This window comes from Blennius ocellaris, assembly GCF_963422515.1.
Source record: "Blennius ocellaris genome assembly, chromosome: 2".
In the NCBI taxonomy this organism is placed as follows: domain Eukaryota; kingdom Metazoa; phylum Chordata; class Actinopteri; order Blenniiformes; family Blenniidae; genus Blennius; species Blennius ocellaris.
Genome location: NC_137651.1, coordinates 28483920 through 28501969, shown reverse-complemented (window position 1 = coordinate 28501969; position 18050 = coordinate 28483920). Strand labels below are relative to the sequence as shown.

General features: G+C 41.4%; 1 protein-coding gene across 1 annotated transcript in view; it reads left to right on the top strand.

Annotated features, from left to right (window-relative positions):
- dph1 (diphthamide biosynthesis 1) overlaps positions 1–18050 on the top strand; it is a 72535-nt gene that overhangs the window by 39292 nt on the left and 15193 nt on the right. The window contains exons 4-8 of the mRNA XM_080513124.1: positions 1572–1693; positions 6554–6708; positions 10356–10477; positions 13617–13685; positions 14384–14540. Coding sequence (XP_080369250.1) covers positions 1572–1693; positions 6554–6708; positions 10356–10477; positions 13617–13685; positions 14384–14540 — 625 coding nt within the window. The remainder of the gene's footprint in view (positions 1–1571; positions 1694–6553; positions 6709–10355; positions 10478–13616; positions 13686–14383; positions 14541–18050) is intronic.

Below are 18050 nucleotides of genomic sequence, written 5' to 3'. Positions count from 1 at the left end.
TATTACCATGAAATTTCAGTGTACTCACTCTGGAAATAACACTTCCAGTGGAGATGGTGTGATAATGATATTTCTGGCAGATAGATGGCCGATTAGATACAAGTAATCTTCTGTAGAGCTGTGTTTTGCATTGTAGATGGTTCTGCAGTGGATTGCAGGGAGTAATGTTTTGTTTTTGTTTTTTTGTTGTTTTTTATTAACTGGTGGGCAGGATGTGTATTTTTAGATAAAAGGCGGATGCACATTTACACAACTCCATCCAAAGTCAGCAAACTATAATAGAAGAACAATGGGCTCCAGTGAATAAGGAAACCTGAGCATCATGAAAATGGGAAGAGAAAAAGAGGGAAACCAGAAAATACTAGGGGACAATGATGAGGAGCCCAGAGAACACAAACTAGAGATTACATCAGAAAAACCGAGGGAGGAAAAGCGAAATAGAGAATTTATCTGAAGCCCCCCCTTACGACCAAGGAGCAAAGCAAGGAGTCAACATGAAGTGAATGTGGGTTGAAAGATTGGGCAGCAGGAGACACATTACCAAGAGTCTTGGTTTCTACAGATGCCGTTTCAGTGTGCAGCCACGTTTGTTTATCACTTACTTCCTGTCTTACCAAGCCCTCCATCTCATATCTATTCTACCCCTTCTGTCTAGCCTAAATCTGTCAGAATACAGCCACAAATACCTGGCAACAACCACCTTTTACAACCACCCCCTCGCCTACCCATCTATCCTGCTCTACGATGCCTCAAGATTCTGTTCCTTCGCTCCTTCTCGCTTTTACTCTCGGCTTTTATTCATTTTACTTAGCCTTTATGGGTTTACTTAGCATTTTATTCGCCTATAAAGGGCGATAAAAGAAAAAGGCTTGTTTTCTCCTTGCGCAATCTGCAAATCTTTCGAACAGATCTGGGTCCACAGATGCCTGGTTAATTTGTGAGTTGTCCTCTCAAGAAGGCCGAGATTAAATTTTTCTTCTGCAACAGCTGCAAAGTGGAACATTAGAAGCACACGGTCTGCACTAGACTTTCACAAGCTACTTGTGGCATAAAGCATTGAGCCTGAATCGTTTATTTTCATGCAGTAAACACAGACTGTTGCTGAGGCTGTTCCCCCTGTTTCCAGGCAGATGCGTAATAAATCTAGGCCATGGACTGACAGACAAAGGCCACTGCTGACTGTAATCTCCTTATTTGTACTGTTCATAGCTTTCCTTGTATTTCTTTGTGTAGCCTCCTCCTTTTGCAGCCAAAGTCACTGATGACCTATTAACCCATGCCTGGCAGAGCTTTAACTACCAGACAGCTTGTGCTGTACTTTGGCCATGAGCTGCCAGTCATCAGGAGCAAAAGAATAGTAGTGTGTCACCCTGATGTGCCGTGAGTCAGCCATTGACTGCCACTGTTGTCAGACACTATACAGACACTGTATCTGCAGCAAGTGGATGGGGATTGATCTCGTTCAGCACTGCCATAATCCCATCTTGTCGGGCATGCTATGTGTATCGATCTTCATGGTAACAAACTGCGAGAGGTGCGTAACTACTGATTACTGTGTGGCTTCATCCCAGGTTTACAGAGGCAGACACCATTGTGATGGGCGACGTGACGTATGGGGCCTGCTGCGTGGACGACTTCACTGCCCGAGCCCTGGGAGCGGATTTCATGGTGCACTATGGCCACAGTTGTCTCAGTGAGTCTCTTTACCGTCCATTTTTCTCTCTCTATCTCTGTCAATGTGCAGGCGGGCTGCGCCTCTCATAGGAACACAAAGTAAGAACCTCATCAAGGACTCCCACTCATCCAGCGTGAGTTGCACAGAAAAACGAAGCACCAGAGCAGAAAGACAGACAGACGAGGGTATCGATCAATGGAAAACTTAACTAGTTAGTGCAGTCCGCTCACTCTAGTATGGAAAAGCATAAGAGACCTTTGGAGCCTGGACATCACATTTCTCCAGCAGATCAATGGGGAACATGCACTACAGTCGTCCTTTGAAAGCCTGGCGCAGTTGTGGAGGACCTTCACCTTCGCCCCCACTGTCTGTCTCCTGTGAAACATGGGAGGAAATGTTAAATCAATACTTTTGATACATCTCAGCAGAACAAGCTCAACTCTCCCAAATACCACAACTGGCCAACAGAATCCTAATGCAACTCTATGACTTTGTTTGTTTGTTTGTTTGCTTGCTAATCATGGATGCGGGTGCAGATGTGTGTTTACAAGAAATCAGACACATTTCAATTGATGGTGAGATGAATCTGTCAGGCATGAAGTTGAAGCAAATTTGAATTGATCTCCAGGATTTTCAGAGAAATCAAATGAACTAAAGATTTGTCAGCGAATAACAAGCCTGTGTGTTTCTGACCTCCAACGCTCAGTCACGACGACGGCGTCTGCAGCATTTCCCCCTGCTGATGTCAGCCACCTGTGGGAGATAAAAGACACAGCGTTCAAACAGAGACACTGACTCTCCTGTGTTCCTGCATTTCTCTTTCATTTCCTTTGTGGTATTGGCTTCTTAGTTTTATTGTCCTCTCATGCAGTGTTTCGAAACTGAAAAGCACCTCTATTTTGACAAGGACAACATGGGGAATCACCACAAAGGCACGTTTTAAAGTTTTAATAAGGTTCACAGATGTGAGTGACAGGCATTTTTTTTTTTTTTTTTAAACCTTGTTGACTTTTAATTAGTAAGCATCACAATGGTCACAGCAAAAAAGCCAAAGATACAAACTGCATAAATACAAAAAAAAATACCAAACCAAAAAAAGAGGTGGCAGGAGAGCAATACAGAAAATAAAACTTTTTATGTTATGGTTGTTTGCCTCCAGAAAAACAAGGGTAGGATGTAGCAGCCTTGCTCGGATAATGAAGGCTTGGCTGCCAGAAAAACAAGAATGACTGGACCAGGACTGGATAGTCTTACAGTCCAAGGTTGTTGGTTCGACATCTGTTCTTTTCTCAAAGTGTCATGGCTCCCTGAGGTGCTCCAAACCTTCACATTGCAGTTTCATGACCGCTGGTTTGAGTAAACACAAAAATATGAGCACTTCAAGACCAAATCGGCAATAAGTATTTACCGTGTACCGACAGCAAAGATGGGTTCTTTCTGCAATCTTCGGAGTGGATCACTGGTTAACTTTGGTACAACAGTACCCAGCAGTACAAAGATCTTTCTCCACTGAATCTGAAGTGACCAAATACATGCAATACATGCAATAATTAAAATGTTGTAACTCCTCTCACTGTAGCATGATCAGAAACGTAACCACCATGCACATGTGCAAAAACAAGGACATTTTCCAATCTATCTTGACCTTTCAAAATTTGAGTGTCTCAGAAACACGAGTGTTGTTAAATGAACATTGTCAAACAAATTACTACTAAACCAACATCCTGTATTCATTTATAAAATTATACATAGTTGGTCTATTTTTGTTCAACAGCAACTCTTCCAGGAACGCTACAGAGATCTTCCTGCTGATAATATTTTGGGAGATTTCTGTGATTCATCCATGAAATCACCAAGGTGGCCAGACACATTGACAGCTACTTGAAATCAGCACCCTCTAATTATCCAAACAGTGGTTGCTTCTTATTGTGTGCAGATCTTTTCAAAAGCGTCATCAGCCTCTGAGGCATCTGCAGCCTTTCTCCTGAAGGCCTTTCAGATTTCTTGGTATAATGTCACCGTACATGTGACTAGCAGAGGGGAATGCAACGCCACCAGTTAAATATAATGTCAAACCTCTGCAATCATTTGCTCTTAATCCGAACCCTCCAATATGAATTGAAACCCTTGATTTTATATAATCCAAGAAAATAAAAACAAAAGTACATAATGTAAATTTTTACTCAGTTGTCTGCTGGTGTCACTTTTGTTTATAAGCACTGTTGTAGAAAATGTTTTCTTCTTTCTTCGTGTGCATGGATTTTCTCTGAGTACGCTGGTTTCCTCCTTCAATCCTTCCCCGAAAAACATTTTCATTGGGTTTGCTGCCTTTGTGTTGAGTTTGCTGGTAGGATGAAATGTTTGCTGCCCTAAAATAAAAAAGTTTCCAGACTTTCACGTAATAATCCTGCTCTTACTTCATCATTGTCCAGCAAAAGAAAGAAGGGCAAAAAACTATTATTCCAGCATTCTATTTGAAAACTTTTCTCGCGTGACCTACTTTCTTTTTCTTAAGAGAACTGCAAACGTAACAAACATTACAAATAATTATGGAGACCAGAGTCTTGTTTTCATGCTCACTGTTCTCTTTTACTCAGAAGCAGGTCAGACTTTTTCTCGATATGACATCATATAGGTATGAAAACAAACTCACGATATGAGTAAGTTGTTGCTTCGAGGCGACGATTAGTTGAGGACTACATATAGAAGAAGCTGCATTTTTTATGATATTGAGTCCAAGTACAATATGGAATTGATCCTCTGAGTGTATATATATTGATTTTTAACAAACCATTAAAAAAACAACAACAAAAAAACAGCATGCCGCGATGTCCAACCTTTTCTTTGTTGTGCTTGCTTTGATTGTTCCTGGTATTTGTTTACATGAGCATTGTTGTTATTAAGTAGCTGTGCTAAGTGACCTTATTGCTGTGACACATAAGAATAAACCATAATGGGGCGAGTGAGTCCTGTCTGTCTCACTGACAGTGCCTCTAATTGCAGCACCTAAGTGCTCTCAGGCTACCATGCTAATGTGAACACAGATCGATGTCACTTTCCTCTGCCCTTTATGTTTTGGAGTGCATATAAACAAGCAACAGACAGCTGTTAGTCTCAGTCTACTTTTTTTTTTTTTTTTTTTATTCTCTCTTCCAGCCCTTTTTAGTCTCATGATATATTTAACTCCCTGCCTTCTCACTCAACATGTGGGCTGCAGCTTAGTCAGGCTTTTTAAATAGCATTCCATCTGTTTTCCTCTCCATCCCTGTTCAATCACAGGCCTATTCATCATTCCTTCCCCCCCCCCCACCCCGTTAATTGACAGCCCACCTCTCGCGCTCCAGCCAAACACACATCCACACCCTTGCTATCCTGTTACTTGTTCCACTCTCATTTACCCCGCCAGCCGTACCTTTCGGACTTCATACAGATAATTATGAAACCCCCGACCCCAACCACTGAATTAAATTGCAGTGTTTTCCAGTCCACTTTCAGACTTAACTCAACTTAACATCCCATCTCTTCTCAGTCAGTTGTAAAGACCAATTGTTGGTTCTCTGGGCCACTCCTTTGTTTCTTGTCACTGTATTGATGACAAACAGCGGCATAACAAAAGTCAGACAGCCCCCCCCCAGAGGCATAGCATTACTGACATGACACAAACTCCATAAACTGCAAAGGGCACTTCAGCATATGAGAGATATCCATGAATAAAATAATATTTTAAAACAATATGAAATGATAAAACGGTAAAAGCTGGGCAGCCATCCTCTTCGGTGGGGTGGCTGGAGCCTGGGCATGGCGGGGTAGATGACAGGCCCTCACTCTGATTAAGCACTTTGAAGCTGTTGAGCATGTATGTAGGGATTAGTGGGGCTGTCTCTCTTTCAATTGTCAAACTGGCCTCAATTTAGGCCGGCGTTGTCCAGCCTGGGGCGGTGAGGTGATGCAGTGGTTCCTCACAGGAAGACTATTCCTCGTTTAAGCCCTTTCACATTATTGACAATCATTCAGCACAGAGTCACACACACACGCACACGCACACACACACACACGCACACGCACACGCACACGCACACACCACATGTCTTTGGATTGATGAAGAATTGGACTATCTGAACAACAAAGACCCATGGAGTATTTCCACCCATATTAAGTGGCATCATCTCCCTGCAGCTCCAAATATTAGAGAAGCAAGTGTACAAGACTAATAGACAGATGTCCAGTCCTGGTTCTGGACGGCCACTGCCCTGCATGTATTCAGGTTGTGCTTGCCATTGTCATGAGCATCTCTTTATCACCCTCTGTGATACATTTAAATGGAGCACACTGATGTAGGCCATTACATCCATTACAATTTTTACACGAGAATGGATCACTTGCTTAACTATAAAAGAAAAATGTCCTCTTACTCCCAATCAGCAGTGTAGACAAAATACCAAAGGAAGAATAATTAGAATTGCCAACATAAACAATAATTCTTTTTTTCCCCGATCCTCTCTTGGATTCTCGCCTACTTTATTCATCAAAATCTAACTTGGCACGTTTATGGCTACGTCTCCTAGGCTCGGGTGCGTAGCAAATGGCCTATGAAATTAATAGCATTAATAGTAATCGCATGTGTCCCTCTCCTTCCCTGAATAATAGAGGTCTTTGCATCAGTTCAGTGAATCGCTCTGCAGGAATCTCAGTTATATCACGCAGGCGTCCACTCTCACATATATGTGTGCATGTGCTGCGTCTTCTCATAGCTGTGTTGGGAAACATGTGCAGCACTTTAGTGTATGAGGGTGCATCAATTGTGTATGTAACTCAAGCTTACCTGACATAATATTGTGAATTATTCATCTGTCTTTCTTTTGTCTCTGTCTCCTCCAGTCCCCATCGACTCCACGGCAGGTATTAAGATGCTGTATGTGTTTGTGGATATCCAGATGGACAATGCACACTTCCTGGACACGGTCAAGTTCAACTTCCCTCCTGGACAATCTCTGGCACTCGTCAGCACTATTCAGTTTGTGGCAGCTCTGCAGGTAATTAAGCTGCGTGTCTGATTGTGTGTATGAGTGATGCAAAAATTCAGCTGCGCAGACAAAGAGGGCTGAGGCGGATGGATTCTATATATTCACTGAGCCAATTATTGCCGCCTGTGTGTATTATTCAGTACACACGAGTATATTTGTGGTGGCTCACTGCTTCAACGTCTCTCTAACTGTGCCTCCTTAACAGTGCTTTGCTTCCTGAGTCTCCTGTTAAACTATCAATCAAACCACTACAGTGGCAGGGCTTGTTGTTTTCCCCTTGGCTTATTCATTTTCACAAATCAAACGTAAGGCGAGACAGTGCTGTCGCACTTCTTAGCCTAAAACTTGACTCTGAATCATCATTTCTGGGGCAACAAAATGTAGGTCCACCCTTTTGTTCTGTTGGAGCGAATAACAATCTGATTAATCATCTATCTATGGTTTGCACGCTCGAACCCAGGGGATGTTTGGAGCTGGAGGCTCCTATATAATCTCAGTTGGGTCAGGAGCAGAGTACACCATGAACATGTCACATACACATATTCACACTTAAGGTCCATTTTCAGTTAGAGGACCAGGGGGAAACTGCACAGAGAAAACATGCAGACTCCATACAATCAAGGCCTGAAGCACAGAACTGGACAGGCTGCTTCTGGTTGCGCGAATAAGGAAATGCTTATTTAACCCCCCCCCAATGTTTTTTTAAGTCATAACATTTTATTGAACAATTTTCAGTCAAGTTTTGTATGAGCACCTTTCTTTCAACAATAATTCAAAGTGCCTCACAATGATTTCACAAGGCCTCTGAAATGAACAATAGATGCAAAAAGGCACATGCATAAACATCAAATAAATATAGAGATGTTTGTCAGTGTGTGCACGCACACACACACTCACACACTCACATTTATATAAGTAGCACCATTCAGACAAACGATTCAAGATGCTTCTCAAGAAGTGAGGAGCACATTAAAGTAATACATTAAAGATGCATCAATTTGTATTTGAGATCCTTAAAAGCAAAAAGCTAAAAGCAGGACAATGGACAGTTTCAAAACTTTGCAGAATTTACATTTAAAAAAAATATATAAAGCCACCACAGTCAAATATGAAAACAATATCTACAGATGATCCTAACGGTAAAATTAGTGTTTTATACTCTGATAATAATGAGCTGGAAGTTTCACACAACCTCAATTTGTTTTGTTCTTATTGCATTATGATTAGTAATTATAAGTTTGACCATCGTTATAAATGTAGTTTGAAACCAAAACAAAAAGTGATGGCACCAGTGTCGGTAAACACAACAGGAGTACTCACATATACATTTTTACCATTTGTTTTGTTTTTTTTAAAGATTCTCTGCTTTTTCTTTTCGAACAAATTCACTCTCCACACTTAAGCTCGGTTCAAGTGTGGGTTTGACAAATCCTGCAGCAGTATATTTTGGATTTGAAAGGTGAAATGAACTCTGGGAGGCCTTTCAGTTCAGTGCTCAGCGCTGCTCTTTACATAAGGGATGGCTGCAGCTATACTATTAAACTCGAACACCCTTCTTTCAAGCTCACTGCCTCCTGTTTCCATAATGCTTTTCGCTGCTTTCATTTGCCGTGTTGAACCAACTCTGCTCTGAGCCTCTGCTAATGTAACCGGCGCTATTTTTAAATCGCGCTCTGCTCTCGTAGGTTGTATTATATGTTGGGGAGGTTTGAGAGCATCTGTGTGCATATATCTTTGTGTGCCTCCGTTGTGTACTGTGTGTATGTGTTCCTCCACCTTAAGTCTTCTTGTCTTATGTTGTGTAGGCTTGTTGAGGTCACACAGTATGGGCGGGAGGCACTGGAGTTCACCCAAGTTCCCTGGGGACCGCCTTAAAGTAGCCTTAAAACATTCCATTTATGTCTCCACCTCAGGGCGCGGGAACTGTTCATGTTCATTTTTTGTCGGAATTGTTTGTTGTCTTCTCTTCTCACATTCTAAATGATTGAGGGTATTTACAAGAGTATATTTTTCCCTTGAAAATTAAACTCATCTTTTCAGTGAAGACATCTTTAATCAATTTGGTTCTCTTCTGATTTACATATTTTGTCTATATATGGTCCCATTGCAGTACTGTAGGCAGGATGAGACTTATTCCATTCCATGCACGATTCGCCTCAGTCCGATCTTCATCTTTTTGACCCCCCCCTCATACACAGAGTGCATATATTTAGACAGCTGCAATATTTTCTTACTCGGGCTCTGTGCACCTTCAGTTTGAAAAGAAGTGATGGACACATCATTAAAGCTCCAAGTCCCAGCTTAAATTTAAAAAAGGTCAACACTTTCAAACGTAGCCAGACGCTCGGCGGTGAGACTTTGTTTGACTTTGGATTTATCTATTCAATAAACATTGAATACTTATTAAAAGGACTGTACCTCTCAAACATAACGTCATTTACAAAAAAGTTAGGAGAACAGGTAGTATAGATACGAATAAAATGAACATATTGGCAACAAGTATGCGAAGAAAAAGAAAACTGACATTTGCTATTCAATGGTAACAAAACATGAAAAAAGCTGTAATGGGACTTTGTAGCGTGTCCCATTTTACTAACAGCCTGATCTGAGATGTCTCGGATTATCAACTCTGAATTTGTCATATAGCTTCATTGAAAAGGTCAAATCCCGTCTTGCTTTCACCATGTTTCTACATTGTGCTGTGAGTTTCATCAAGAAACCTGATGAGCTGAAGCAAAGAAACTGTCGGAAAACAACGGTGATGAGATGATTTATAGATTTTTATTGAAGACAACACATGCTTGGAGAAGTAATATGGCACGCACAACCTACACTACAACAATTCTCAAGTGGCTCATGGCATATTTATATAGCTATGTGTCTTCGAGAATGAACGATGACACACAATCCAATTAGTCGTGACTATTACTATTCTTGGTTATTTTCTGAAATGGTTCTGCGGAGTAACAGAAGTGTGTACTATCCATAGTCAAAGGGGAGAGTGATCTGTAACCCTTTTAGTGAAGATTGTCAGTCAGTTGGAGAATAAAACAAAGAATTTGGAAACTCCTTGATAGATTTCCCTGATTGGAGTGTGCAATAAACTTTTATTGTCTTATCTTTAGTACAAAAACTTTTTTCCACCTAATTAAATGTGTGGTACAAGAAGGTGGAAGTGTCAAGCGTTATAAATGGCCCACCCAAAAAAAATGAATAATATTTTGAAACTGGAATAGCACATTGGTTTTAACACATTGACATTTTTTTTTTAATTTTACTGAAACTGACTTGTGAATTTCCTATATTTTTGTAACGATCTATGACAATGTGCCAAAGTGTTTCCTTCTCAAAGTAAAAGTTTGATAGGTTGACAGGGTTTAATATTACTTTGCGTTGGTGTGACTGCAATCATAGTGATCTAGTGAGGAAAGATGTATCTGCTACATTTCTGGCCTATTTTTTATTTATTTTTTTATTTTTTTTATGAGCCTGAAATTTTCGAAGCACGAAAAGCCTGTGCTTACATATTTCTGGGTTTTCAAGTTAATGCCTGCAGCAGTTATAGATTTAGACCTACTAAAACTTGTGTGCATGCAATAAACATTATTCTTGTGCACACCAAACCAAAACTCTTTGTCCTTTCCTTCTTGTTGCAGGCGGTGAGCTCAGTCCTCAAGCTAGAGTACGACGTGCTTGTCCCGCAATGTCGCCCATTGTCACCAGGAGAAATTCTGGGCTGTACCTCCCCTCGCTTGGACCGTCACGTCAATGCCATAATGTAAGGAAACGTCCTCCAACTCACCGACTCAACCAAGCCTCGGTTTTTTTTCTCATCAGTTACTAGAAATTATCCAGAAATCCAGCGGTGACTCACCCAGTCAAGCTCTCCCCCTCCTCTGCTTGCCATTGCCATGCCCACCCATGTCACAGGAGGAATAATCAGTATGACATTACACCAGTCAGAATTGGCTGTGGTGACGATCAGTACCTATGTGCAATAAGCAGCTAGAAACAGCCAGATGCTGAACCTGAATGGCAGCGCTAGAAATACCCTCCAGTCTGTGAAAACTATTGAATTGCATGCAGCCTGACAAATTTTGTGATAACACGTCTCCATTGTCATCCTCCTTTCAGACTGTGTGTACTCGGTGTGTGATGAAAAGTGTCTGAAGATTTTGTAAATTTGTTTTTATATTCCTATTTTGAATCCACTGAGTTTCTTTAATTTAGTGTAAGTGAGAGAAAAAAATGGTGTGCATGCTTCTGAAAAGGCCAGTTATTGTGTGTTTCCACCAAACAACTCCATGCATTTGCAGTTGTCAGAGTCGTGCGTATTCTCCCTGCTCTCAGGAGAAGAGGGTGCACTTGCAAAGCAACAGGACCAAGTGACAAACAACAGCTCCGCAGCCACTTTGTGTCCCTGCATCTCGTGTCATTCCACCGCAGAAAAATCCCTTGCCTTGTGCTGCTTGGTGAGATAATGTCAGCGCCCCCCACCACAATCATAATTACACCTGGGCGCGTCACCTCTTGTGTCTAATCTACACACATCCAGCATGTGAGCGTGTGCGTGCCTAAAAGAGCCAAGTGCAAGCTTTTTCAGTATGCACAAGTGGAGACAACAGCTGTGTGTGTGTGTGTGTGTCTTTGTGTGTCTGTGTGTGTGTGTAAGAGGGGTGAGCGTGTGTTTCACCTACTAATCCGAAACGCGCTGTCTTTGATGTCAGTCGTGGTGTGCTGGGAGAGGGAATCGATTAGCTTGCATGAGAGTTGGCATGTTTCTGTCTGCCTGTCTTTCCACTTCTCATGTGGACGTTGGATACACATGCTTATTTATGTTGTACACGTGAGAAACACAAATTTCGAGAGGACTTGAATTCCCCTCGAAACACCTTCAAACCTCTTTCTCTGATTAAGTACCACTTTCCAGCCATCGATCTGTCTTCTGTACGGCTTTGTCCAGCTGAAGGCTGCATGGCGCTGGAGCCGATCCCAGCTGACAAGAGGTGAAAAGGCAGGAAGTGCCCTGGACAGGTCGCCGGTCCATTACAGGACAAACACAGAGACAGGCAACCATTCACATTCACAGACGACTTTAGAATCACCAATTACCTTTTAAACACATGTTGTTTTGACTATGAGAGGAGGCCAAAGTGCTGGAGAAAACACACACACATAGAGAACATGAGAACAGAAAGTATACAAAGCCCAAACTCCTGCTGCTAATAATGTCATTATGAGGCAACAGTTAACCACGACAGCAGAGTGCAGCCACTACTTACACACCGCACACATTTTGTCATAAAACAAAGTATGAAAAGTGATTTATCATGCAGTGAAAATCATAGTAATAGTTTTTCCTCTGCTTTTTGACTAAATTAAATATTATATCTTGGAGAAGCAGGCATGCTTTTTTAACAACTTGTTCTTTTTCTTAAAAGTGTATGATTTCGTTAATCCCTTTCAGCAAAGCATTGAATTAATATTTACCTCTCAAATATCTAGAATTAATTATAATCTGTGAAAAATGGTATTTGCTCAGGTTTTCTGCTTTCTCGGGTTTGTGTGCTGGAGAGTCAATGAAAGCATATTTGTCTCTGAGGCCCATATTGAAGCTACTTAGCTTTCTGTCTTCTTTATAATAAAATGTTCCTTCAAAAGTCAGATACTCGATTGAAAGGAAAGCTATAAGAAATGATCAGTGGACCATTTCCATTTGCTGCCTGTACTCCGGCTCTCGCTCATTACAGAACAATATGAAGATGTGAATGTGAAGATAGGGTGTTGCATAACACAGAGACTGTGGAGCATTTACCATTACAGCGAGAGCACTTTTGCAGAGCACAATTGAATATGGATGGTAGGACTGCGGTCGCTTGGATAGCTGGAGCTGGAGTGGAGCACAGCAGCCTTTTAAAGCTACGATTCGATCTCTTTTCAACATAATTTTATTTATTTAGTGTCATATGGTAATGTAAGTCATCTCAGGGCACTTTGGGTAATAACTTAAAGACCTTACAGATTATGTGAGGTCTTCATGTGATGTATGGCTATTGAGAACATCCCTGGCTGAATCGCAGCAGGCCTGTTGTTGGGATTCTATTTGTACGATAACCTTGGATGTCTCTCAGCAAACAAGAGCAGTGGCTCGACTCGTGTGTATTGTGTTGAATGTGATTACAGAGACATGAACATGTGTCTTCTCACATAAACACACGCACTCATCACAAAACACAATCCTGGCTTAGTGTGTCTCTGGGGGAGCCTATATGGCAAACCACCCGCAGCATGGCGCCGCCAAGGTTTCCAGCTGCTCTGAACACTGACCAATTAGCGGCTTTAATTGTGTGTCCGCAGCCAGTAGGCCGACTGAGACTGATGTAATGAGAAGAGGAACCGACCTGAGCCCCCTCACGCTAACAGCGGGATTCATCTCAGCCTCTCACAGGGGCTCGAGCTTTATGTAACGGACCTTGTGTTTTCAGGCACCTACACGCCACTGTGTATTTACAGTTTGCGATCTCTGCCTGCTCGGGCCCTGGTGGATCCAAAGCACGGGACCTCAGGTTAATTGGAAGAGCTTGCATCCTCCATAAACAGCAGGCTGCGATCGTTAGGGTCATGTTCCCGGACAGCAGAGATGGGCAAACACTCCACTCTCTGCCCCAGCCGTAAGGCCTTCTGTCTGGGAACACTTTGGTCTTTGTTAAAAAGGCTGCAGAGATGAATGGATTTCAAAAAAAAAAAAAGGGGGGGGGGGGGGGGGGGGGGAGTGCAAGATGATGGAGAGGATGGGTCAATATTAGGTAAGTATAGTGGATGCTTGTTGAATCTTTACTACCTGGAGGGGATTTTCTGTGCAACGATTGTTATTTTTCTCATTGTGTTTACCTGTAACATCTGTGCCTTTTGTACAGCTATCTCGGAGATGGAAGATTTCACCTGGAGTCAATCATGATTGCAAACCCAGATATCCCTGCCTACAGGTACTGTGAAACAAAAGGCCATCGTTTGTCATGTCATATTTTCACATTGTTGCTATTTATATTCTAGGACCATCCACTAAATGCTCATTGGAGGAGATTAGTACTGCTGCTATAATGTTAATCCTATAATTTAGAGCAGCTGATAATATTCAAGTGATATAAAGCAAGGTTGCAGGAAATGTTTGAGGGGAAAGAAAACATGCAATAACATTGTAAGGACCTCAAATAATGTTTTACAGCCAGAAATGAGAATTTATAAACCTATTCTGTGTGGAACAAGGCTGCTGTGCTGATCATTGATCGCATCGCTGTGGCACAACATTTTGGGGGATAAAGTTGGGATTGGATGAGTCCTTGTCGGCATGCAAAGTGAAGTAGTGTTACTGCAGACGGTACACGCAGATCACAGGTCTGTCTCATAAACAAGATCTAATCTCAAGTGCACCCCTTGTACCGAAGAAAAGGAGATTAGATGTTCAGAAATACCTCCATTTTCCCGGCGATACACTAACTCCTGTCATACTTGATGGCTTTTGATGATTGGATTTTTCATCTTTACTGACACTTCATCCCTCATGATAGAAACCTTAACAATAGGTATTAATGGATAATTTGGTTTGGGGTTTTATGTGCACATTCTACTCATATGTATGCATCTGGTTACTTTGTGTGTGTGTGTGTGTTTGTATCTCTTGTAGGTATGACCCTTATAGTAAGGTGTTCTCCAGGGAGTACTATGACCATGAAGCCATGCGTGCTTTGAGGCTGCAATCTATTGACAAGGCTCGACAGGCGCAGCGTTGGGGTCTGATCATGGGCACGCTGGGTCGGCAGGGCAGCCCCAAAGTCCTGGAGGTGAGCTGCAGCCCTCACTTCAACAGTCCACATGCCCCGAGGCCACGTGTGCAATGGCTTGAAATGTGTTTCTGTGTGAGTGTCCAACAAGTGATTCAGTTACATGTACTGCTAATAAGGCGAGCGGTGTTCACATTGGGAGCTTGTTATTTTACGTTTAGGCTGCTCGGATGATGCAGCCAAACAGCCAGAGAATCTGTCCTTGATGTTGCTGTCGACCCTGATAGTTGGTGTACCTTGGTGTTGCTGAGATAATAGAATATTAAGTGACTATATTTATGTATTCTGTTCTTACAGGTCTATAAATAAGTATGCAAACTCTATATAAATACTACACATGCTTTTCTGTAATGCACGATTTCCACATCACAAACAGTCAGACATTTTGTATTCAAGTAATTTAATTTTTTTCATTTTATTTATTTATTTCATTCAAAATTAATAATTATCAACACTACCCTCAACAAAACTTCCAATCCGACACAGTCCGAATGAAAAGGAGCAGAAGAGAAGATTCTCCCTTTACATCAGTCTATTATTTGTGAATGTCCAACTTTCACAAAAAATATTTACAGTTTTACATATGTCTTTGTGCATTTTACAAACAATATTTGCAATATACAAATACAAAGCCATCATCAAGCATGTCACATTATTTATATTCAAATCTAATTTTCATACTTTTTTAACATTGTAGATTTTTTGTGTTTCATGAATGCCAGGAGAGTTCCTCACTCTTTTACTTCTTTCTGAAGTGCGCTCCATAAACACATTCCTGGAATCTCTCTGGACTTGTTCTTCATGCATCATTTTGCCAGAACTGTTGTTCTCACGTGGTGTCCAACAACTTTTGGTTGATTAGTTAGACATTAGAAGCGGCAGTGGTTAAGGCAAGCAAGTCAATATATCACCTTTGTTCGCCCTTTTTTTTGCCAAAAATGTTTCAGGCCACCTTGAGTAAACAATGGAATTTCTATGTTTTTGCGATGTGTCCATCTTTAGACACACAAACAAGGTAAATGAGACAATCAGAGTGAGACTAATCAACACAAGGGAGCAGCAAAAGACCACACGCCCAGTCAGGAAAAAAAAAAAAGCGAGTGAGACACATAGATACCTAAAAAGGAAGAAATCAATACGTTTTGAGTCGTTACTGACATGTACTGTATGCCTTTTTGATTATTTGTGCCATTTTCAGTTTAAAGATGGGTATGTCATTTCAATTTATCCCACAAATATTCCTGCAGATCCTGATGATATATTACTGGTCACAAGTCTGCATTGAGATCTAAAGGTACATTTTCAAACACACCTGTGCTGAAAATACTTTAAAGTATTTGGTAGTAATTGTTCAAGGGCCTCAATTTGAGTTTGTCATTCAGGGACCTTTCTCTGTGGAGTTGTCATGTTTTTTTCCTGTGTGTGGGTGGATATTGTACCGAATATTTAAATACTTCCTCCCACAGACCAAGAGCATGCACTTTGAGATTATTTCATAACTTTTGGTTTCGCCCTATGATATTCTCTCAACCAGTTCCAAGTTTAATGTCTGTAATGTTTGTCCACTCTCCACCGGGAATGGCTCCAGTGCCTGACGACCCTTAAGATTTTCATCAGAATTGCACTTTTACCAAAGGTAGAATGTAGAAGAACATGTAGTAGAAGTTCAGCCAGTCTACATGTGACTCTTTAGCCCTTCTGTAGTAGCTCCATGAAGCTTTCACTAAATAATACCTAAATATACCTTTAAAAAAACGTACATTTTCATTTTATTGACAAAACTGCTTAAAAAAAAAGCCAAAATGGTCAAAACAATTAAAATGTTATAATTTTCTACAAAAGTGCTAAAAAAAAAGATAAAGAAAACTGAATCCTCTAAATCAGAGAGAATCACAGCTGAAATTGTGATGACATTTTGACCATCCGAAACTGTATTTGAAACTTTGTTAATGCAACATAAGATCCAGTTTTTGTACCTGTTTCAAAACTATATATGAAACTTCAGAAGCTGTGTTAGCCTCATTTTAAAGGTTAGACGCGTTTAGTTAAATTTGATTTGGAGGAAAGTGACAAAAACGGCTCTTTTGGCCATAAAAGTTGCAGACCGCTGCACTGGATGAAATGTTACCTTTCAAAAGAATTGAAAGTCTCTGCAAGTTCACAGTATTATGTGTTAGCGAGGTGTGTATTAGTGTATCTGCTGATACCAATTGATCTACTACCCACGTCTCTCTGTTCTCTCCTCACCTACTGCTTCTGCTACTGTTTTTATATTCCCAGTCCAGTTGTGTTGATCCATTTCTGTGGTTTCTGCTGTGCGCCTTTCTTATTTTTCTTACTTTACTGTGCTATGTATATGTAGGAAGACTCGAGACGCCACTTGATGTCTGATGTAAAATGTGGGGAGAAAAAAATGCAACACAGCGAGGTTTCGTCAGCCAACATTCACTCTTGGGCTTGTATCAGTGCACTTCTATTTGTAAATATCCAGACATGAATGATTAGGCAAGCTTTTGGTGGGAAAAAAAATTTAAACGAAAGACCGAAGCTCCACTCTGGTGTGTCAGGAGACACGGGGAGCTTTAAAAGGGGGATTTGAATAAAAACTCACCAGCTCTACCTTAGTGATCTGTCAAGATTTAGAAGTGTACTGTCAGATAACCTCTCCAGAGAAGGGACAGAACTACCTCTGATAAGAACACCGCCATAGAAATGTCACACGGTACTTGCAAGGACAGTGGATATCGGTAGCGCTCTCACCTTTATCTCACTGAATGGAACATTGGTGGGATTCTTTGCTGCCTCCTGCATCCCCGAATAACACCTCAGCCCCACGACCCATGAGATCAAAGGTTGCAAGAAAACAGAGTTCTTTAAACTGACTAAACAGTTTCATTTATTGATATACTAGATGTGTTCTGGAGTCTGGGCTTTCACCCAAAGGACCTGATCCAGCTCCTCTCAAGCTGAGGAAGGAGAGCGAGGCCAGCTCCATGTGAGCCCACTTTCCTTCAGGGTGATAGAGTGCTTTCACAATCTTTGAAACGTAAACTCACACCGAAAGGCTTAGTGCCTTTAAATTCTGCTACAAAACCTTGGCTGTTTCTGTCCGGCTGCAGGTTTCTATTGTGCTAACAGCTTGTGAAAAGGTACTAATCACATATAACTTAATTTGGCTCAATTACTACAGAGTGTACCGACTTCTCTCAGAAAGCGTCTGTACTATTTATCCGTCCAAGTAATTCCGACTCGGTGGGAAGGAGCATGTCCTCGCCACCGCTGGGCCAAAAGCACGGCGCTCCCTGAACAGCTTGCTGGTTTGACACTGAAACAGATAATCAGCCACAGACATCCTTATCTGCAACCATTTCAGAGTCAACTCTGTGTATGTCGTGGGATTGCTGGAGAAATCTGGAGTATCTTGAGAAAACCTGCACATTCAACGTCATGCAAATTTCACACGGAGCGTTGACAGCTCAGTTTCAGGTTTAAAATACAACGAGCAGGGGA